The 23476-nt window shown below is 34.6% G+C and overlaps 1 protein-coding gene and 1 long non-coding RNA gene across 3 annotated transcripts in view; both read right to left on the reverse strand.

Annotated features, from left to right (window-relative positions):
- Positions 1 to 1005: 1005 nt before the first annotated feature.
- LOC136028905 (uncharacterized) lies at positions 1006 to 16700 on the reverse strand. The gene is made up of 3 exons (XR_010617914.1): positions 16573 to 16700; positions 6603 to 6768; positions 1006 to 3699 (listed from the first exon to the last, which is right to left on the reverse strand). It is a non-coding gene; the product is annotated as an uncharacterized LOC136028905 (long non-coding RNA).
- Positions 16701 to 21503: 4803 nt separating this feature from the next.
- The window catches only part of LOC136028904 (E3 ubiquitin-protein ligase TRIP12-like), a 131842-nt gene continuing 129869 nt past the window's right edge, over positions 21504 to 23476 (reverse strand). For both annotated transcript variants that reach the window (XM_065706862.1, XM_065706863.1), the window contains exon 30: positions 21504 to 22845. In XM_065706862.1, the coding sequence (XP_065562934.1) occupies positions 22652 to 22845 (194 nt within the window). In that variant the 3' untranslated portion in view covers positions 21504 to 22651. The remainder of the gene's footprint in view (positions 22846 to 23476) is intronic.

A 23476-nucleotide genomic window follows, 5' to 3' on the forward strand; every position in this document is an offset into this window, starting at 1 on the left:
ACTTACTATTCCTGTCAATATCAGTTGAAATTAATATCTGTCTTAAATGCTTTTTGGCTATTCTGAGTCCTGATTTAATTTGGTTAGTTTGCCCATAGTATCAGCCAAATATATCAGTTTATATAATTTAATAAATTAAATCATTAAATGCCCAAATTTGAAAAAAAGAGAAAATAAGCCACGAAGAAATAATAATATAATAAGTAATTTATAGTAATTACAATGTAATAAGTAATTGCAGGAAAACGGCAAAATTGAAGACTCTTCAGGGAAAGAAAAGGGGACAGTAGTTGTAAGTTGACAATTAAAAAAATCGTAAATCTGATTTGGTTAATTTAGTCAATTTTTGCATTAGTATTTGATTGTCAGTGACGACAAATATCAAAAATATGAACGGAATGGTCAAGTGGCTATTGTTACGTGATTTAATGAAAAATTATGAGACTTTATAAAGAATTATATAGTTTAATCAGTTCGATTAATTGAACGAAATATCAGCCGACATAACCAGTTTCAGTTCAATAACAATGGTATACTTTTTATAAATGCTATAATTTTATATATTTCAATATTATATTTTTTTTATAAAAATATTTTGTTTTATAATTGATCTGACATTTATTCTTTATATTCTACATTCCTACGTTACATTTATATTGTTATTATTATTATTTATGTTACAGTTATCTTATTTTTCGTCTGTAAATCCATAATACATGTATGCGGTCTGACAAATTTCGTTTCGCCTTTCTTATTGTTTTTTTTAACCGTTTTTGAATTAAAAATTGTAATAATTAACTAACAAAACTTTTAAAAATGTTAAAATTGCTATTTTACAGTTTGAAAAATATAATTTTTGGTCTAAACTGTTTGCGAATATACAAAAGTCAAACAAACTTCGCCAGGTCCCAGAATTATAGAACAAAGACAGGGGACCCAGTCACAAAAATATATGGAGGAGATTTACTATACAAATCTAGGGAATTTTTTTTTTCATTTTCTTTTAAAAATACCAAAAACATACTGTCCAAGTCCAGGGTGGGGAGGGGAAGGGTAGTTAATTGCCCCATTAGACAAACATAAAAATTGTTCATGCACTTCAAGCTCAGGGCTAGATGAAATAAAAAGAAAACTTAACTGAATATAACGAGACTTTAACATATGTTGAAAAGTATCTTAAAACTATAAGCACAACGGGCAGCATAGTGTTAAAGTTGAAAACAAAAACGGAAAAAAACTATACGTAACATAACGTAACGTAATGTAACCTAAAAAATATAAGTAATGACATTACCGAAACAACCATTTCAGTCTCTTAAACATCTGTAAAAAGTGCAGGATACACAGATACTAGCTACAATAATTTATATATTCTCTACATTAATATTTATAATATCAACATAAATAATAATATAATAGCATCTATAATAATGATAATATCACTAATAATCCGCAATCTATCTAATGGCAGTAAGAAGTGCCAAAATAGTAAATAATAAAAAAAAACCTGAAAAAACAAAACAAAAAAAAACAGATGCAGCAGTGTTTCATCTGAGTAATAAAGCTGGCCCAAACATACTTCGAATCAGATTAAATTCGTTACTTTATTAATTAGTATTGCTGTTCACTTCTTCTCAGGAGAATCGTGTAATCCCGCCCCCACAAATTGTATCTTATGATGAACAATTGGAGTGTAGGGTTTTACGCTGAAATAGATACGAAAACACAGCTAAAGATTCAAAACATGAAGGAGCTGAACAGAAGTGAACATTCAAGGTTTTAAGACGCAACATACAGTGGAGTAAAACATACAACATACAGAGGTGATACACAGTGGAATAAAAAAAATAGGGAAAATTCCTGTAATAAAGGCATCACAAAGGGTTGCTTTGATGCTGATTATTTCAACTGGCAAAGAGAAAAATTAAAAAAGCAGGTAGTTTGATGATTTAATTAGATGCGTTGGAATTATTTTTTAGGGAATTCCACATCCTGAAATTTTTTTTACAAATTTAATTAATATAAAGTATTAATGATGAGTCAAATATTTATTCACTACATTTTATATAAATAACGATTCCAATACAAGAGCATATTTATATAGAATAAAAATACTAAGGAATATAGTCTGAATAATAAGAAGAATAAAGTTAGAAGGAAAACGAAAAGAAAAAAACTTGACGTAAGGATAGAAAACGATATTGTTAATAAAACCCAGATAATGCCCATAGTTTACCTTAGTTTTATTACTTTTCTCCTATGAGCCTACCGTACCTTAATCAATTTTAGATGTTTAGAAAAATTTTGATTTCACTTCGTCTTTTTAAAACTCTTTGCCATAAAGGAATGCCTCACTGAACCCTACAGACTGACAAGACGGGCAGACGGGCACAAGACTGACAAAACCTTCTTGGGCTCTAATTTCAGATAATAAACATTTTGATGTGAGGCTCAGGCTTTTTTTGCTGGTTTGTCATTTTTTGTTTTAAATATATTAATCCTATATTAATTCCTAAAGTAGGAAAACAGTCTTCCTTTCTCCTTCTGTCTTTCGTTTTTGTTTTTATGGTTTTTCTTATTATCTATTATTTATTATTCATTTATGATGTGCATTTCTTTCTGTGTTTATGCTGCTGCACTAGTGATTTTTTTTTTTACTACAGGTTGATTTATGTGTATTTTTTCCCCTAGGGTCAAGTATTATACGAATACTTTTCCTATCTAGGGGGAAGAGTTAGACGGTTTGACCCCTCCTCTAAAAACGTTGTCCAGCCCGTATAAAAGTAACAATTAAATTAATAAATATAGTGTAGTAAACAAATAAAATACAACACGTAAAAACTAAAATTTTATACAGAATGGATTTCTATGTAAATCAAAGTATGCTAAACTTGGGACGAATAACAAAGAATAATAGTGAATTAATGAACAATAATAATGATTAAGAACTGTAGAGTAACTGCAACTGTCTCTTTGACATTTTATTTACTTTTTTTTTTACTCATATTTTTCTTTCATTTTTTCACTTTTTTTCTCTGTTCTTCACTAGGATATTTTTTCTCTTTATTCAAAGCACAAACCATTCAATAAGAAAATAAGCGACTTATGAATTCAAAAGGATAACTTATATATATACCGTCTCTTTGAATTTCAGTAAAGGGTGATTATATTCTAATATAGTTAGAGATAATCAGCCTTTTCTACAATATATATAAATTTCTACTCCCTTTTGATCTGATTACCCTTAAACTTTATTAGATATATTTTTTTTTTTAAGTTTAGCCAGGGAAAAATCAAATTTAAGGTAGGTAATCTTAATTTAAGGGAAAATTTCTTTCATGTAAATCGGGAATAATATTTAAAACGGATTAATTTTTGCTTTATCACTGAAAGGCCACACAAAAAGAAAAATAAAGACATTGAATGTTCAGAGATAAAATATGGACTAAATAAAATAATCAGTCATACTTAAAAAACAACAAACAATCTTGTTTATTATATTTTTTAGCAATACATAGTTAGACGACCTTGATGGTCTTGTGGATGGTCATAACGGATCAGATAACGGACAAGGTATGGTCATGTCGGGACTGCTCTTTCATTCCAACTGAGAACTCTTCTTGTTTTGTGATGAACGTATCTCGCTTGCAAGATAAAGATTCTGAAAGAACTCAAGGCCAAAAGGTACAGCATACCACCCTAAAGAATAGAAACTACAAGAAAGAGTAGCTGAAAATGAGAGGAATACAACTGAAGTTACGGCTCAAGCTTAAGTTGTTTTGGCTTAAAGCCTAGAGTAACTTTTTTCGGCCCCAATTTATCAACTCGACGCTGATTCACCAAGAAAGTGATGCCGATTTGAGCATGAAAAATTTTCTAGGTTTTGGTGTCGACTTACAAAAACGATGCCGAATTTCAGAGTGATCATAAAAAAAAAGAAATCCTCAATCATTCCTTCGCTTTGGCAGGAAAATCAAAGGTTCTGAATAATAATAATAATAATAATAGTTAAATATTTAGTAATGATAGAACATCACAATTCAATAACGAAATTATTAAGATTGGATAAAAAAAAATTTCAAGAAATAAAAGTTTTAAAATGGTAAAATTTTAATAATAAAAGAAATTAATAATAACAGAAGAAATAAAGAAACAGTTGAGATCAATCATGCAAGTATTGGCGTCTAAGTAATGGCGTCTATGAAGTTTAGGTTGGGAAATATCAAGCAAAGGACATTTTGTTGTACCGCTATCGTTTGCCCACTGAGCAGCTGAAATCAGTGCGCAACCCTACATGTGTCAGGTTCTTAATTCACGTTTTCTCAGTTAAATGATGAAAAACCGGTTTCAGTTTTAGACCCAATTAGAAGCTATGAAGTACTCAAAGGAGATTGAAGGTAATCTGAAAGTTCTTGTGTTTCATTGCATCAATTTCAAAATCGTTTCATTTCAACAACTTGCGACGTTTGAAGGCACATTTGGCGTAATTTAACGTCAGATTAAATGAAAAAAAGATGATTTTATTGTGAGCTGCATACAAAAAGATATATTAAAGGCTGTTGTATGGGGTTTGAAGTGTTCGGCCAATAGGCCAATACGCTGAATCTGTATACGTATCATTTTCCTTGCTATTGATGTGGGTCATCTCCCTGCATTGTAGAACAAGGATCAAAATAATACATAATACATAATACAGTACATAATACATACATAAAGCATTTGTAATAAATACATACTTTTTACTACGTTTTGTACCTGTAAAAACAGGTAAGAACAAATCATTATCAATGCAATGAAACTCTATAAGGAATAATTAATTATCTAGTATACTTAATAATCTACTTAATTATTAATTACTAATTTTTTTTCAATAATTGACCAATCTTTTATTTACTGGGTTGACTAAACGTCAAGATTAATTATTTCCTTGATCAACTACTATTAAGCCTGATTACTAATTCCAAGCAAACTGAACTTCTATAAGGTTTTCCTTGGAGGAAAGAAATATTCTCAACTTGGATATTTTTTTTCAAGAAACGTTCTCAAAGGTTTAAAGGTAATTTTTTTTTAAGTTCTAGTTTAGGGACTTCTCGCTATCTTGGAAAGCAGTCGAGTGAGATGATCGTTTCTAGCGATCGAATTTTCGTTTCCAGAGACCTGAAAAGTTAATTTGAGCACGTTATGCGCCAATGTGGCAAAAGGATGGTCATCTTTTTTGTCTTGCGAGCTAGATGATTGACTTTCAAGAACAAATCTAGAGCCTAGGTCAAAAAGGGTAATCTAAATCACAGGTCAAAAAGTTCGTACTTTGTCAAGATTCAGGGTGAGGGTGGCCCCTTGTAAGGGTTTAGTCAATTTTTTTATTTTACTTTCTTTCTTCCTATTATTTTTCTTAAAATTCATTTACTTATATGTCATTGACTGTAGTGGCAGTTTGTTTAATTGATTTATTGTTTGTGAAATGATCAACAATGTGGTTTCTCTGCATTTTGCATGACTTAGCTGCAAAACACAAAGAAAAAGTCATATTTAGAGCTTTTTTGTGACTTCCTCTAACCTCGGACGATCTGCTTTCAGTTTAGCCCGAGACGGTTCGCGGAAAAGGACTATGCATTATTATCTTAGCTATTATTTATTCATTATTAAGCATATACATCTAAGGATATTTGGCAAGTAACTATACATTATTACCTTATTATTTATACATTATTAAGCAAAATATCTAATGATTTTTGGCAAGTCAACCGTGGATAATTTTCGGGAAAGGAGTATACATTATTAAGCATATATATCTAGGGATTTTCAGCAAGTGAACCGTGGATAATTTTCGGAAAAGGACTATACATTATTATCTTAATTATTATTTATACATTATTAAGCATATATATCTAGGGAGTTTTGGTAAGTGAACCGTGGATAATTGATAAATTCTCAGTGGCAGCCCTGCAGCAATATGGGCTGCAGCCCTGCAACCCTGCAGTTCAAAATATTTGGTTGCTCTTCGTTAGCCTGTTTCAAGAAAAAGTGCATGTGGCTGTGTAAACTTTTCTTTCGTGAAATAATTAAGCCAATAGCACAGTAGAGAATCTTTTTACCATAGAGCACTAAAAGGTTTCCTAGAAATTGGTTTCATGGGCAATTTTTTTCTTAAATTTATGATTGTTATTTATTTTTGCAGGCTCATTGACATTTATACAAGTCGTTTTTCGCTGTTCACAGCAATCAAAATCTTTATTTGCCTAAACTGTACCATGACCTAGAGGTTCCCCAATCCGGCCTATATGATAACACTATGTGCCAATTGTAAGGATTTGGCTTCAGGACCTATTTTCAACGACTTTTCTGATCTAGTTCACTTGAAAACTGAGACGGGCAGTTGTAAACGTTATACTCTTTATGGTACTGCTGTGTTCTTTAGCCTTCTCTCATGGAGAAGGGTCCTTTTTTTAGCCAAGACTAGGACCCCTTAATTGAAAGAAACACATTTGAATCCTAGAAACGTATTTTCTTACCTATATGAAACGATCATCCTGATGATGCCCGTCAATTGAATGCTGGCTTTAAACAACTTTCTGATTAGTGATAAACAGTACAAAACTTACCAGCACCACCCTCGTCAAGCTTCCTTGCACAGATCCAAAGAAGATGTTACCACAGATGACACAAAACGTAGGAGACAAAAGGCCACTACTTGCAATATAGATGGCCGTTTGAAAGTCGGGTGGAACAATAACTACTCAGAGTATTCGATCTGTACCCGGCATAAACCTGTAATAATTAGAGAATTAACAAACAAATAATGGTCATTATTTAAGCATTTTGTCAATTTTAAAACGTTTCTAATGTTCATTGAACTAATTTTTATCTTTATTTTGCAAATTTTAAACACGAAACTATAATACTTTGTTTCAGCAAAATGTATGAGATGATGTATTAATCAACACAATTAATTAATTACTATTTTAACTACTTATAAATTACTAAGTAATTCTTTTTTGACTGTTTATTAACTTAAATTAACTTAATCAACTTTGCTGTAAATTAACTTAACTGTTTATTAACAGTTTTTTTGTAACTTAAATAAGATTATTAAATTCAGTTTCATTTCTTAATGATATTTAGATTGTTTCGATTTTATTAACTTTATAAATGTAATAAAACTAGAAAAAAAAAGTAAAAATCGACAAGGCTCTTAATGGCACCTCCCAAAGGTTAGTCTCTTGCTCCAAATGGTTACGAGCTTAGTTTGTAAGTATTACTGTGTTTAGAGAGATTATTTTTTATTTAAATATTTCCAGAAATAGTGAACTTTTTGTTCTTTCTTATTTGGGTATTCAGCTGACCAATTAGGTCACCTTGGCATTTTCTACTCATCTACCCATCTGTGAAAGGAAAATCAAATGCTAGGTTCTGAACCTATGCAAGATCTTAAGTCCTTATAAGACATCTTAACTCGAAACTATTCACTCTTATTTCAAAGTCTAGATCTCCGCCCGGTGCCTATAGTTTTATTACAAAGGAGGGGGTAAAATATGAGAATGATCTTTTGTTTCTTTTCAGCCATTATATAATCAAAAGCAGGATAAAATAGAAACTTATGACAAACTTGAATGAGAAAAATAATGGAAAAAACAACAATAACTATAATGAGGTTAATCACTCAAAAGACCTATTCAGTTAAAGAGAAATAATATATTCTAACAAAACACCATAAGCAATGCGAGCAAGAAAAAGTGAAAGGAAACTAAAATGACTCAAGGGGTCAAAATACAAGCAACTACGGGGCAAAAAAATGTCACAAGGGGTCTAAAAACCAGCAGCTCTGGAGCTCAAGTAAAGAAAAAAGGGAAAACAACATAAGTGGTCAAAATAGCAGCAGCTATGGCGTTAAGAAAAAGAGAAAGGAAAGTAAAATTATACAAGGGGTAAGAATTCCAACAGCTACTGGGCTAAGAAAAAGAGATAGAGCAAACAAGGGGTCAAAATATCACCAGTTATGTGGCAAAGAAAACAAAAAAATAGAAGTGAAATGATACAAGGGGTCAAAATACCAGCAGTTATGTGGCCAAGAAAAAAAGTAAAAAGACGAAAGGGCTCAAAATAGCAGCAGCTATTGGGCTAAAAAATAGAAAAAAGTCAAATGACACAAGGGGCAAGAATATCAACAGCTAAGGGGCAAATAAAACGAGAAACAAGAGCTGAGAGCTCAGATGGCATTTGTGACGAGGTCGGAAGAGCCAAGAGCAAAGAGCTCATATGGCATGAGCTCTAGAAAAATTCTAAGAATCAATAGATTGATTTAAAAAGAAAATCAGAGGCTTAATGCCGGTCGGTATTTAAAATAAGAGCTCTGAGACAAGGGGTCCTTCTAAATATCAAAATTCATTAAGATCCAATCGCCAACTTTAAGTTAAAAATATCTCATTTTTCTAATTTTTCCTCTCCCTTCAGCCCCCCCAGATAGTTTAATCGGGGAAAATGACTTTATCAAGTAAATCTGTGAGGGTCCCTGACACGCCCACCAATTTTCATTGTCCTAGCACGTCCAGAAGCACCGAACTCGCACAAGCACTGGACCCCCCTAACTCCCCAAAGAGAGCAGATCCAGTCCGGTTACGTCAATCGCATATGTAAGACATTTGCTTATTCTACCCACCAAGCTTCATCCCGATCTCTCCACTCTAAGCTTTTTCAAAGATTTCCGGTTTCTCCCTCCATTGTCACCAAATCTGGTCGGGATTTTAAATAAGAGCTCTGAGAAATGAGTTCCTTCTAAATATCAAATTTCATTAAGATCCGGTCACCCGTTCTTAATTTAAAAATACCGCAATTTTTCTAATTTTTTCGAATTAACACACCCCCTCCTACAACTCCCCCACAGAGAGCGGATTCAAGCCCGGTTATGTCAATCAAGTACCTCGGACTTGTGCTTATTCTACCCACTAAGTTTCCCACGATCTCTCCACTCTAAACGTTTTCCAAGATTTCCCGTTTCCCCCTCCCACTCTCCCAATATCATAGGATACGGCCGGGCATTAAAATAAGACTCTGAAACAAAAGGTCCTTCTATATATAAAATTTCATTAAAATCACCGATTCGTAAGTTAAAAATACCTAATTTTTTTCAATTTTTCCTCTCCCTCCAGCCCTCCAGATAGTCGAATTGGTGATACGACTGTTATCAAGTAAATTTGTTCAGGTCCATGACACGCCTACCAATTTTCATCGTCCTAGCACACCCGGAAGCACCGAACTCGCCAAAGCACTGGAAATCCCCCAACTCCCCAAAAGAAACCGGATCCGGTTCTGTCAATCACGCATCTAGGACTTGTGCTTATTCTTTCCACCAAGTCTTATCCCTATCTCTGCACTCTAAGCGTTTTCCAAGATTTCTGGTTTACCCAACCAATTCCCCCCAAATGTCACGAGATCCGGTCGGGGTTTAAAATAAGAGCTCTGAGACAAGATATCCTTTTAAATATCATGTTTCATTAAGATCGGATCACCCGTTCGTAAGTGAAAAATACCTCATTTTTCCGAAATAACTGTTCCCCAACTCCCCCCCCCCCAGACGGTTGAATCAGGAAAACGACTATTTCTAATTTAATCTGGTCTGCGCTCTGATACGCCTGCTAAATTTCATCATCCTAGCTCACCTGAAAGTCCCTAAATTAGCAAAAATCGGGACAGACAGACAGACAGACCGACAGAATTTGCGATCACTATATGTCACTTGGTAAATACCAAGTGCCATAGAAAAGAAGTAAAATGACACAAGGGCTCAAAATATCAGCAGTTGTGTGGTCAAAAAAAAAAGAAAGAAGTAAGATGATACAAGGGGTCTAAATACCAGCAGTTATGTGGCCCATAAAAAAAAAATAATAAAATTAGACAAGGGGTCGAAAGGACTTCAACTTTGGAAAATTTTATAAACAAATTTCCTTATGGTCTGGTGGTGCTAGTTGTGCATCAGTAAAAGACCTGATATTGAATCACTTCTCGCAGAACACTGTTACAGGAATAATAATGAAGAAAACAGTGTACAGACACGAATTCAGCACGAGCTATACCTAAGTTAAGGCTGAAACTGGGACGTAGAAAGTTAAATAATGCATGTTTAATTAAGATCATTTTTATTCATAACGAAAAATGCAAACTCTGGTAAAAAGAACCAAAAGCTATTATTTAACCATTTGAAACTTGTTATAAAGGTTAACAAATTAGGGCGTTCTAAGACATGGAGCCTTCGGGGAGAATATGATGCATCAAATTAAAATATTATCCTTCTTGTCCCTTTACCAGAATGGGAAGACGTCATTAAACAACAAAGAGGGATAAAACTCCACAAAAAAAAAACCTCAAACGAGACTACGGCCAGTAGAGAGGAAAGACTAAAACAACGCGGATGTTTCGCCTGTATCCAAACTAGGCGTCCTCAGCACAAGATAAAAATAAAAAACACTAAACTAAAAACAAATTAAACCATAACCAATAATAATAAATAAAATTGTCATTACTGATCCACGCATGGAAAAAAAGCTATTCGAGTTACTTCAATGAGAACATCAAAGCAACTGAGGAAAAATTATGAAAATTGAAACTTAGTTAACTATTCTGTTGCGAAATAATCCTCTTGTAAGCTAATATTGAAGCAACTCTTTTTGGTCTAGTAGGTAATCTTGTCCCCTGGTGATTGTGTAAAATTTTAATTCCTTTATTGATTATTGGTTCATTTTTCAAAAGAAAATCATAAATTGGGTCAATATTTAAATTCCCTGTGTCTCTATTTATTGAAAGATTAGCAAATATATGTTTTTTTAATTTCTATACCCTCCCTCGCTCACTGAGAAAAACCTTTATTATTAGAAATAGCTGTAGCCTCTTCAAATTGTATAAAATGTTCGGGATGAAAGAATGTATGTTCAGCTAGAGCCGAAACAAAAGCTTCAGGGGGCTTTCTTAATTTTAGGGTTTTTTCTATTGAGTTGCGATGCTGAATAAATCTTTCAGTAAATTGTTGGTGAGTTCTACCAATATATAAAACTTTTATAAGACTTTCCACAAGAACACGGAATTTTATACACCCCACTAACTAAATCTCCCCGGGTTAAATCCTTCCCAGAATTAAGAAAACTACCTAATGGTCTCACTGATTGGAAACAAGTATCAATGTTATATTACCTAAAATTCGTTTAAGCATCTCCCCCAAGGTAGGTACATAAAGCAAAGAAATGAACCTTGGTGATATGAAACAAGACGTATTTTTAAACCACTTTAAAACATTAGCGTAAAGAGCGGAGGGTGCAAAAGGGAGCAGCCCCCCTCATATAGGGAATAATTTATATTCGTTTTAAGTTTTAATATCATTATTTACTTTCATTTAATTTTTTTTTGTTTAATTAAGAGAAACAGCGGATTGAATAGCGGTCTGGCATCTATTTCATTTAATAACGTTATTCTATGATTAACAATCCCATGGCACATCCCAGGCACTGAAAAGGGGATTTCACAAGGCGTACTTAAAATATTCATTTATTTTTGTTTTCATATTAAATGCAGTGCCTGCACAAGGGCAATTACACGCAAAATTGTAAAATCCACATGCAAAAAAAAAAACAACAAAAAACATCTTTCTCCGCTAACATTGCAGCCAAAAATATTTTCTTAAACGTGGGACACACGACACACACAATAGATCTTCTTACATACACGTAGGAACACACACAATAGACACGACTGCTCAAGGACCTGATTTCTGGCAATTGATTATTTCTGCACAGTGAAAACTTGAATCAATCTTTTCAGTGATAATAGTGTAGTAATAATACTAATAACGATTATAGTAATAATAATAATAATAATAAATAACAGAAACAATAGTAATAATAAATATTGCAATAATAGTAATACTAACATAATAATCTTTGCAATTAAATAAAAATAGTATACTTAAAGAACAAAATTAAGCTAAGACTGAGCAGGGGTACTAGCAAAAAATCTGCAAGCTTTTAAAAAAAATTATAAGAATGAAGTAAAACTAGGTTTGCTCTTTGGTGGATTCTAGAATCCACCGGCCTCTATGGGAAATACTGCAGACTCTTCAAAGCTCTACAGCATAATACGGAGAACTGTGTTCAAGTCAACGCCCAGCGCAGCCCATTCTTCTAAATCACGACAGGAGGGCGTTAAACACGTGCAGTGACTCCAGAGCTCTTCTATGTTCATCACAGACCGTACCACAACAAAGACCACTTCAAGTCAGGCTTGGACTCAAGACTAGAAATCGCGTCACCTCAAATGGCGATTTCATTGACAACTTGGCCATCCTGGCGAACTCCATGGATCGGTTGCTAGAAGTGCTTCGATAACAAAAGTTATGGCTAAAGACCCGTCTTCTTCTGCTTTCAATCCTCCAGTTACCCAGGACAGAAGAACTAGCACTCAAGTTGTCCAAAGGTTTACCCATCGGGGCTCCACAATTTCTGTAGATGGTTCACTTCTCTCCGAGCTGCAAGAAAGGATATCCAAAGCGTCTTCTACAGTGGGCAGGTTGAACCACTTCCCTAAAGAGCCATCGATATATTCCAGCGCTTGAGAAGGATCAAAAGTCTGGGATGGTTTGACTTCGTGAGTAACGGGAAACTGCTGGAGCTCACCAAGCAGACTCAGTTTCCAACCTAAGTAGCCGAGCATATCTAGGCGATGGTTTGGACATCTACTTCAAATAACCCAGCATTTACCTGCAAAGACGATCTTTGACTTCGACCATACAAAAAACGCTTGGAACCGACCTCGCGACCGATCAAAGAAACGATGGTCTGACAGACTGTCCAGCTCCTGGCGATAAAAAATACCAGATGGAGTGAAGTCCAATCACTTGCTATGAACCAAAGCATATGAAGGAAGAAGAAAGTCACTCTCTAAGCCGAGCAGCGCCCGGTAGACGAGCTAAGTCAAAGTCAAATCATACAGTAAAACTGATCCACAACAGAAAATATGCATTTAGTAAATGTTCTGTAATAAGCCAAAGTATAGGGAACCAGGAATTATTCATATGTTTCACGCACAGTGACAAAGAAAAAAAAAAAGAAAAACCGGGAGTAAAAACTAAAGAAGGAGAAAACTGAACAGAGAGGAGGAATGAAAAAAAGAACAAAAAACTCAAACATGAAGATTAAAACACAAGGAAAGAACAGGACAACAGCAAAACACCAGATCTATAGCCAGCAGAAGGAAAAGAAAAGACAAGAAATGACAGATATTTCACCAGTATAACGCTAGGAGTCTTTTCCTAGCACTCCGAATTCAGCTTATTTCCTAGAAAGTGGTAAGGGTATAACCTCTGCGGTTTTTACGGAAAGTGTGGACCGTAGGCCGAATGGATGAATATGACTTTGCATTTTGGAAAGCTTCGTAGAACTCTTGTCTGGGGGCAATAATCTATTGTTTCTACCTATTTCTGTTCGTGATTTCAGCTGAGTTTATCATTCGGGTTTTTGCACTTGAGAAATGGTATCAGACATGCCTCTTAAACTTTAAGAGTTCTCTCATTGCTAAAGAAATTGTAGTTTATCCTTTGCCCCTTTCTAAGTGACGGCGTAAGAAACTTGGCCCACGGCAAAAAATTCAACTTTTGAACTAAGACAGATAGATTTCTTTTTCGACAGCAGTCAATAACTCATGATGAGGTGATCAAAGCATATCTCGTCCATTTTTTGGTAGAAAAATTCCATCATGATATATACCAGTTTGAAAGTTTAAAGGAGTTGACAACTTCAGTAGTAAGGTCCACACTGAAACCGAAAATAGGCCGATACCAATTATGAAACATACAGGAAAGTTTTAAGCAACAGTTGGGTGTTAGCTCATAGCATTCTTCGGCAATGAGGGGTTCACAACTTTTGCTAGTTGGTATACCTATTATTTGTTTCTGGTGTATTTGGTGGTAAGACCAATTTGGTTCCAGTGGTAAGACATGTAGGGGACTTGTAAGTAATAATCGGCTGTTAGGCTATAGTCATCTTCTGCGATGAGAGGTTTGCTACTTTTGCTGCGTACCTAGTATTCATTTTAAGATCCTTACAGATTAACAACTTCAGCATTTGATCGAAGTGAGGAAACAAAACTAAAGTGTTGCACTCGCGACACTTTACTCGGCGAAGGTGAACAAAGGTTTCCACAAGACCACACGTTGCCCACATAACTTAGATCTAGTTTAGTCTTTCCCTCATCGAGATTTTTATACAGGCGGACTTTAGATCATCTTTTCTTTTCCTTCTACTGGCCGTAAACACGTTATTTTTTTTCTTGGGACTTTAGTACCCTTGTTTTGCCAAGGCTGGCTAGTTTTGTCTTTCATTCATCGAGATTAAATATGAAGACTCAAAAGGAGAAAAAACGAAAAAAATGTATAAAAATAACAGGAAAAATGTCTGCCTTTTCACTGTTTTTCATCCGTGGATATTCTATTTCATCGGTCATATTAGAAACAACAATTAGGAGCTCATATGGCACTTGTAACGAAGTCAGAAGAGCCAAGAGTTCATATCGTAGGAGCTCTGGCAAAATTCTAAGACTCAATAGATTGGTTTAAAAAAGAAAAATCAGAAGCTTAATGACGGTCGGGATTTAAAATAAGAGCTCTGATGTCACCAGGTTCTTCTAAATATCAAAATTCATTAAGATCCGATCACCCACTCGTAAGTTAAAATACCTCAATTTTTCTGATTTTTCCTCACCCTTCAGCCGCCTAGATTGTCGAATCAGGGAAAACGACTTTATCAAGTCAATTTGTGCAGCTCCCTGACACTCCTACCAATTTTCATCGTCCTAGCACTTCCAGAAGCACCAAACTCGCCAAAGCACTGAACCCCACCCCCCTAACTCTCCCAAAGAGAGCGGATCCAGTCCGGTTATGTCTATCACGTATCTACGACATTTATAAGCGTTTTCCAAGATATCCGGTTTCCCCCTCCAACTTCCTCTAATTTCAACAGATATGGTCAGGATTTGAAAGAAGAGCTCTGAGATATGAGTTCCTTCTAAATATCAAATTTCATTAAGATCCGGTCAACCGTTCTTAAGTTAAAATATCTCAATTTTTCTAATTTTTCCTCACCCTTCAGCCCCCAGATGGTCGAATCAGGGAAAACGACTTTATCAAGTCAATTTGTGCAGCTCCCTGACACACCTACCAATTTTCACCTAGCACATCCAGAAGCACCAAACTCGCCAAAGCACTGAACCACGCCCCCTAACTCCCCCAAAGAGAGCGGATCCAGTCCGGTTACGTCAATCACGTATCTACGGCATTTATAAGCGTTTTCCAAGATTTCCGGTTTCCCCCTCCAACTCCCTCCAATTTCAACAGATATGGTCAGGATTCGAAAGAAGAGCTCTGAGACATGAGTTCCTTCTAAATATCAAATTTCATTAAGATCCGGTCACCCGTTCTTAAGTTAAAATATCTCAATTTTTCTCATTTTTCCAAATTAACAACCCCCAGCTCCCCTAAAGAGAACGGATCCGTTCCAATTATGTCAATCACATATCTACAGCTTGTGCTTATTCGTCCCATTAAGTTTCATCCCGATCTCTCCACACTAAGCGTTTTCCAAAATTTCTGGTTTCCAAGATTTCCGGTTTCCCCCGTCCAGCTCCCCCCAATGTCACCAGATCTGTTCGGGATTTAAAATGAGAGTTCTAAAGCACAAGATCCTTCTAAAGATCAAATTTCACTATGATCTGATCACCCGTTCGTAAGTAACACAAAACTCATTTTTTCTAATTTTTCCGAATTACTCCCCCTCCCCAACTCTACCATAGAGAGTGGATCCGCTCCGGTTATCCCCGTCACATATCTTGGACTTGTGCTTATTCTTCCCACCAAGTTTCATCCTGATCTCTCTGCTTTAAGCGTTTTCCAAGATTTCCGGTGCCTCCCCCCCCCAATGACACTAGATCCGGTCAGGATTTAAAACAAGAGATCTAAGTTATGAGGTCTTTTAAGTACGAGATTTCATTCAGATCCGATCACTCCTTCGGAAGTTAAAAATACCTCATTTTTTCAAATTTTCTAGAATTCAACTTTCTCCCATTCCCAACTCCCCCAAAGAGAGCAGTTCCTTTCTGATTATATCAATTAAGTATCTGGGACTTGCGATTATTTTTCTCACGAATTTTAATCCCAATCCCTCCACTCTAAGCGTTTTACAAGATTTTAGGCTTCCCCCCAAAACTCCTCCCAATGGCATCGGTCAGGATTCAAAATAAGAGCTCTGAGACACGAGGATCCGATCACCCGTTCATAAGTTACAAATACCTCATTTTTCTAATTTTTCCAATTTAACCGTACCCCCACTCCCCCCCGGGGTCCGAATCAGGGAAACAACAATTTCTAATTTAATATGGTCTGGTCCCTGATAAGCATGCCAAATTTCATCGTCTTAGCTTACTTGGAAGTGCCTAAAGTAGCAAAATCGGGACGGACAAATACACAGACAGACAGAATTTGCGATCGTTATATCACTTGGTAGATACCAAGTGCCATAAAATTGAAAAGAAAACACTTACTTTAAATTGGGAAGCATATCTCTAACAATCAGAATCTTTGGAACGTAGGTACGCAAAAAGTTAAGCACTGGCAGTTCGCAATCAATAAATTCTCTAGCACCGACTAGAAGTGGAATCTATGGAAGACCGCCAAAAATGCCAAGTTTGCCCATATTTCCCAACACATACATGCCTTCGGTTATTCTGTAGAACTTCCAAGGAGAGGAAAAATAAATAAATAAAAAAGCATAGTATCAGAAACTGAAATTGACTTAAAATAGAGAAAACAGGAAATTGAGGCGAAGCAGAAATAACGTTCTTTCGGAATAAACAATGGGTTATTTTTGACTACCAAAAACATTAAGTGAACAGGGATATAAAAATGAACGAGAATAACAATATGTAAATAAGCTAATAAATAATAAAATGAAGTGAGCTGCACTAGAACAAATTTTGTTTAATTTAAATTAGGATACAACCACCATGGGAAAACACGAATTCCTCCTTAAAGTTGTGACATTTTAGGACGTTTTAGTGGACAGAAATGTCAATATACTAGTTAAGAAAAAAATTATGTAGCCAATTTCGAAGCCGGGACCCGGCGCTCGGTATGTCGTAGCTTTGCATATATTGATTCTCGTTGTAAGTGGCAACCTCCAAATGAGTCAGCTTTATTTACTATTTTTTTTGTCGGGAAATGGAGGGCTCCCCAGGGCACACATAGAAGGTCGAACGTCCCAATGACTTGTAAATCAACAGCAACTTAGGTTATGGCATCTTCATATGTCTGTACTGGGTTTTGAGCCACATTTTTTTGGCGTCAATGATTGTAAAGACTTTCTTCTTGTAACGTAATATTTGTTTCTTATTTACTTTAATTTTTGACTCGTTCTGATTTTGCTTTCGCTTGTCTTCTAACAGCACAATTCTGTAGATAAATTGAAAGACAAATAACGACAATTAAAAATAAAAAATTATTTAATAGCAACAACAACATGCTACGCAAATACCTGAATCTACATTTGAAATGAAATACTTGAAATGGTGGGATATAAGTCTCTTTTTCCGAAAAGAATTAATATAAGGTGGAAAATCATTATGGTCTTCGTATTAATCTTTTATACCAATCTACGTTTGTACAACCCAAATTCTATAGCCTTTTTACTGAAGCTGGTGCTTGGCAATAGTGAAATGTATTTTTTATGTATTTTATTACAATCAAATTATGTACCCAATTTCTATACCTAATTTTCTGAAGCTGGTGCTTGGCAATAGTGAAGTTTTTTTTTAATGTGTTTTATTACAAATATTTACAAATTATATCTTATATAAATTTGTGATGCTAACCTGAGAATGGTAGAAGGGAGCCCCCTCTATGATAAATTTACCCTTTTACTTTGAAAGTAGGCATAAAATGACCTTGATCTTCGATTTGGGCACCAAACGACGTCATTTGGAAACATTAATTATATTTTCTGATGTTTAATTAAAAAAACGCTTAGATTCAGATGTATTTCCAGTAAGCAAAGTATTCAATGGCTCTGGTGGTGTAGCCAGTTGAGGAAGCTTAACTTTTCCTGAGGCGTAACACATTCCCATTGTTTCGCCATTAAATTTCAATGGCTTGCAAAAGGGACAAATTTCAGACATAGTCCCGATTTGAACATCTCGACTCAAGTTAGAGTCATCGGAAGGGCAGTTCTTGAATGCCAGGCGATTGTTCGCGCGTTGCTTTTGTAATACAGCGACACGCCTTCTTTTTTTACTATCTCTGTCAGCCGTAAGCCTGGTTTCGCGTTACTCTGGTGATTCCTTGACACGCCTTCTTTTTTTAATATCTGTCAGCCGCAAGCCTGGTTTCGCGTTGCTCTAGTGGTTCCTCGACACGTCTTCGTTGACGTAAAGCCGCAAGCCTGGTTTCACGTTGCTCTGGTGGTTCCTCGCGTTTTTGTGCCTTTTTTTTAACGAAATAATAAGGAGTTTGAAAAAAGACGAAGAGTTATTAAAAAAAAGCAGGGACCATCTTTTTGCCACGTTTTTTTTTCGGAAGATTAGCAGAAAGTCTAATATGACCAACCATTGTTTCTAAAAAGAAAAATGGTTCTATTCGAGGGAAATGTTCGTCGTCACCGTTAAATTAAAGTAAAGTCCCTCGAAAACGATTGTGAGTATAATAAGCACTTGATCTCTGAGTTTTCACAAAATATTTTTGATGTTTTGTTTTGAGTTATTGGTGATCTATACAGCACTACACAGGCTCTTACATTGATCCCTACCCATAGGTCTAGAATTAGGTTAGTATTTCAAATCTCTGGATAATAAAAGAAATGAAAATAGTGTTGTAAGGAGGCTACTTTGATCTCAAGCAATCAGGAGAACATCATTTTGTTTTATCTTCTATAAGATTTCATAATTTCCTTTAACCTGGAGGCGATTCATAATGAATTGTCACTAAGACAAGCAAGATTACAATTTTTATATCGATTTTTTACAAGATGCTTATCAAGTTGGAGCTTTGGAAGAGTGGATTACGGTTCCAACCCGAGACCAACCACCCACCCAGAAACGTCCTTCAAAGCTCTTATTACTATAAAAATATATTACAACAGACATACAATACACATGCTTGTATAACTTATCCCGCGCAGAACATACATGGTATCATCCAGTAGGGAAGGAGGAATTTGCTGGATATGAACTTCCACCAAAATTTTTGTCCGACTCATAAAAACGTAACAAAAATGCATACAAACCAATTTTAATGCACTTCTAAAGTTCTTTTGGTAGCCCTACAATCTAAATAAAATACGCCTCCCTCCCAAAACAAAATCCCGAATGCACCTTGGAGAAATAACACATCTTATACATAGTAGCTCCAAAAAAGGATTCATGATTCCTTACAATAGCTAAAGTTAGCAAAAACTTCATATTTAGTAATTTATTCGGATATATATTGAAACACAGATTGCTATAAAACCGAATATGAGACAAGAAAAATGCGAGACATGTGCAAATGGTGGTCTACAAATTTTGGCTATAGTCATTTTTATTTGTGAAGTTTTCTCAGAATTTCTCGACAAATTTTCGAATGTATCTAATTCTGCAATTGCAGCAGCAAAATTGAGCTGAGATAAAAAAAACAACAAAAAAACAGATAATACATTTGTGGGAAATGTATTTGAAAAATAAAACAAATAATAAAACACCCCAATAAACAAAATTGCTACCACACAATTAATGTTCGCCATGTATTATTCAAGAAAATTATTTACATTTGACAAATATCAATTGCTTAAACTTCTGAACTACGTACAAGGATTCCCTTTGCCAAAGTTTTTGAAGAATCTGCTCTGAAAAACTAATTTCAAAATTAAAATAAAACGAAAGACAAACTCCTGGGACAAAAACCTTGCACAAGGGAATTTTTTTGCAGACTATAAATCGAAAACAGTACATAAAACTTCTTAAAATCATGCCTGACATAAGTCTTAAAGAAACAGATTAGATAGGCCAGTTGTTAAGGTTTGATGAAATCAAAAGGAACTGATAGTCTATTTCCAAGTTCAAATCCATTGAATTATATAACTTGCTATTGTAACCCAATTAGAAAAGGCTACAAGATATTTATCGAAACACTGCTTTACACATCTGCCGTACTTGTTCTTTCTACAAATAACTTCTAGACGTACCTGAACACCTGTTTGGAAGCCTCTGCATCTTACTCTATATCATTGGTAAGTGTCTGTGACACCTAGCCGATCACGCGAAGCTACGATACGAATATTTGAACCCTAGGGAAAAACTCTTGTTACCCCAGAGGACACTTGCAATCAGTCACTTGGCTTCAGATAATCTTAAGAAAATATAGCCTGTTTTGTCTCACGGGTGAGGGATCGCACCGAAACATTTAGGATTGTTTTGTGTGTGGGGGGGGGGATACCTGTTGTTTTGCGTTTTGAGGAGGGCAAAATATTTTTTGCCTGTCATATGAGTTGCTCTTTGGTAAGTTATACCGAAACATTTAAGATTGTTTTGTGTGTGGGGGGGGGGGGGGGGTACTTGTTGTTTTGTGTTTAGAGCAGGGCAAAATATTTTTGCCTGTCATATGACGGGCTCTTTGGTAAGTTATACAAGTAATTATCTTAATAAACTCACAACCTGATACATCCTATAAGCCTCCTAAAATGCTCTGAGAAAGCGTGGGGTGTCAGTAAATTTCTTATTGTAATTTGCGGATCATTTAATGCATTCCCACTAAACAAAACACCGTATCTACGGTCAATATTGAGATAATTAGGACAGCGATTGTCGCATATTATCACAAAATGACAGATAAACAAATTATTTCCATCAATTTCAAGGAAGATACAAAAATAATTCCCAAAAAACAAGATACAATAAATGTTTAGATACAAAGCCTAATAATAGCCATAAACATCACATGAAAGTTTGTTGTTATCTTTAGTGTGTATTCTTTTCTTCTTTTTTAATACTTGGGTCTCATCAACACTTCTTTCATAATGCATATTAGCGAACTTGTACATATATCCCAATGTTATACTCAGGTATTAGTGATGGGGAGTTGAAAACACTATTGCAATTGTAGCAATATTTGGAAACAGTGTTAAACTTTGAATCGAACGACATTTCATCTTTCAGCCGGCAAATTAACCAAACAACCTGAAAATTCGCCAGATTTTGAGGCGACTCAATCAAATAATTTACTGAAGTGTTTCCGAAACCTGAACACAGTTTAAAAATGAATTTAAGGGTGTTCTAAAGGTGTTTCCAAAACCTGAATATAGTTTAAAAATGAATTTAGAGGTGTTACCAAAACCTGAAAACAGTTTAAAAATGAATTTAAAGTTCTTGTACACATTTTTAATTTTCCTACATTTTTTTTTTTGTTTTATCTGCATAAACCCAATTTTATAAGCCCATAAAACCATATATTCAAGAATATAAGGTAATTTAATAAAAAAAAAACAATTCAACTAAAGACACCAACGGAAAAATTTCTAAAAAAAAACAAACAAAACAGACAAGTCCTAGTTTTTTATTGTCAAAATAACCTATGAGGTTGGAGAAGAAGGAGAGGCCGAAATAGTAACTGTCGAAACAGAGCTCTACATATATCACTACAAAATTTGAAGTGCAAACAAAATTGCAGCGACACCGAAAAAAATGTCATTCAATAGAAAAAAAATGACTGACACAAATAATTGACTCAGAAAGAAGGAATCTTTGGCCGTTGTCGAAATAGACATGGGCAAACAAAATTTAATATTTGATATCTTCATTAAATGTTTTTTTTACTGTAAGAAACTAAATAAAATTCTATCTAACGAATCCCTAAAGGAAAACAAAAATCATCAAAACACTCCATATCCTCAAGCCAGTGCCCCTATGAATAAAATATCGACATTTTTAAGATTTCCCTACTAATTTCGCACACTTTCTCTAAATGTATCTTTTTTTTCATGTAAAATCATATACGTGGTATTAGTCTCGCTTGTTATTGAAGCAACCTATTTAATCCACGTCAACTAAAGTAGATTTTCGCTAGAATATTACATATGCAGTATTGAAGAATTGTTGAGCTTGTAAAAAAAAAAAAAAAAAAAAAATCAAAGAAGAGCTACGCATGTCTAAATCCTCAATTATCCGACTATGTCTTGACATCTTGCCATTTATGTCATTGATGACATTGGTGATGACACTGATGCCTTAACATCTTGATATTTTTTGACATAAATAAACAAAATATCAAAAATATCCAAGAAACAAAAAACTAAAATTTCGCCACTAGCACGTATATACGAAAAAAAAAGGAGTGAAACTGGAACAGAAGTAACTAAGAAGAAAAGCCTTTCGTTTGATGGGATAAAGATAAAACAGAAAGAAGGACAAAAATAGACTTAAAGCTAAAAATAAAAGTTAAAACTTTGGTCGTCAAAATGAGTTTCTTTTTTTCTGGATTAGCTATTTCACGTCTTCATATATCTATGTCCATATTTTCCAGAAGAAGTCGCAATGACATAAGGCCTTCAACATTAAGATAGTTAAGTTCATTACAAAAAAATGAAAGAAAAAAAATCCACTAGGACAAATGAAAGGAGAGCTGGCCTTCGTCCATGGCCACTTTTAATTTGGCTTCTAGAATTTCTTTTGAAGTATAATCAGGAAGCTTCAGATAATTTGCACAAGTCATAACTGATGGAAGGAAGGAGTCTGAATCCTTGTTTTTTTCTCCCTTCTTGACGATGGTTAGTAGCGGTGAGAGCTTTTTAAAGCCTAGAAAAAGGAACAAAAGAATATACAAATGGCAAAAGCTTATCTAATGAAAAGCATTAAGCTAAAATAAGAAATCATAGAAAAAAAGGTTAACACGCAGTTGCTGCATTACATGTTGTTTAGTTGGGAAAAACTTTCATATAAAACCAAAATGAACTATCTACATTTATATCTTATGTTCATGTCTTATGTCTGACTTGGATTCATGTTATGTTATGTCTTATGTTCATTATGCCCTGACTTGGATTCATTATAGCACAGCTATTGCACGCCTCTAAATTGTTTTCTGAAAAGTAGCCAATTTATATCCGATCCAGCTTTCATCGCATATACTCTGGTTGCAACGACAAACCCTGTCATTTAAAAAAAGGTTGGAGGAGGAGAGAGACGGTTAGAGTATTTTTTTTATCTGAAAAGGGGGCCTCAAAATGGGAATATGCACTTTTTTAAGGCATGATCTTTTTCTGGGCTGGGGTTCTTCCGAATTATGCTGCCAGTATACAAGAGAGCATGGATTCGACCACCACTAATAGTATGTTTTTTTTTGTTACATGAATATATATATATATATATATATATATATATATATATATATATATATATATATATATATATATATATATATATATAT

The sequence above is a fragment of the Artemia franciscana genome, chromosome 7, assembly GCF_032884065.1.
Source record: "Artemia franciscana chromosome 7, ASM3288406v1, whole genome shotgun sequence".
NCBI classification, from domain to species: domain Eukaryota; kingdom Metazoa; phylum Arthropoda; class Branchiopoda; order Anostraca; family Artemiidae; genus Artemia; species Artemia franciscana.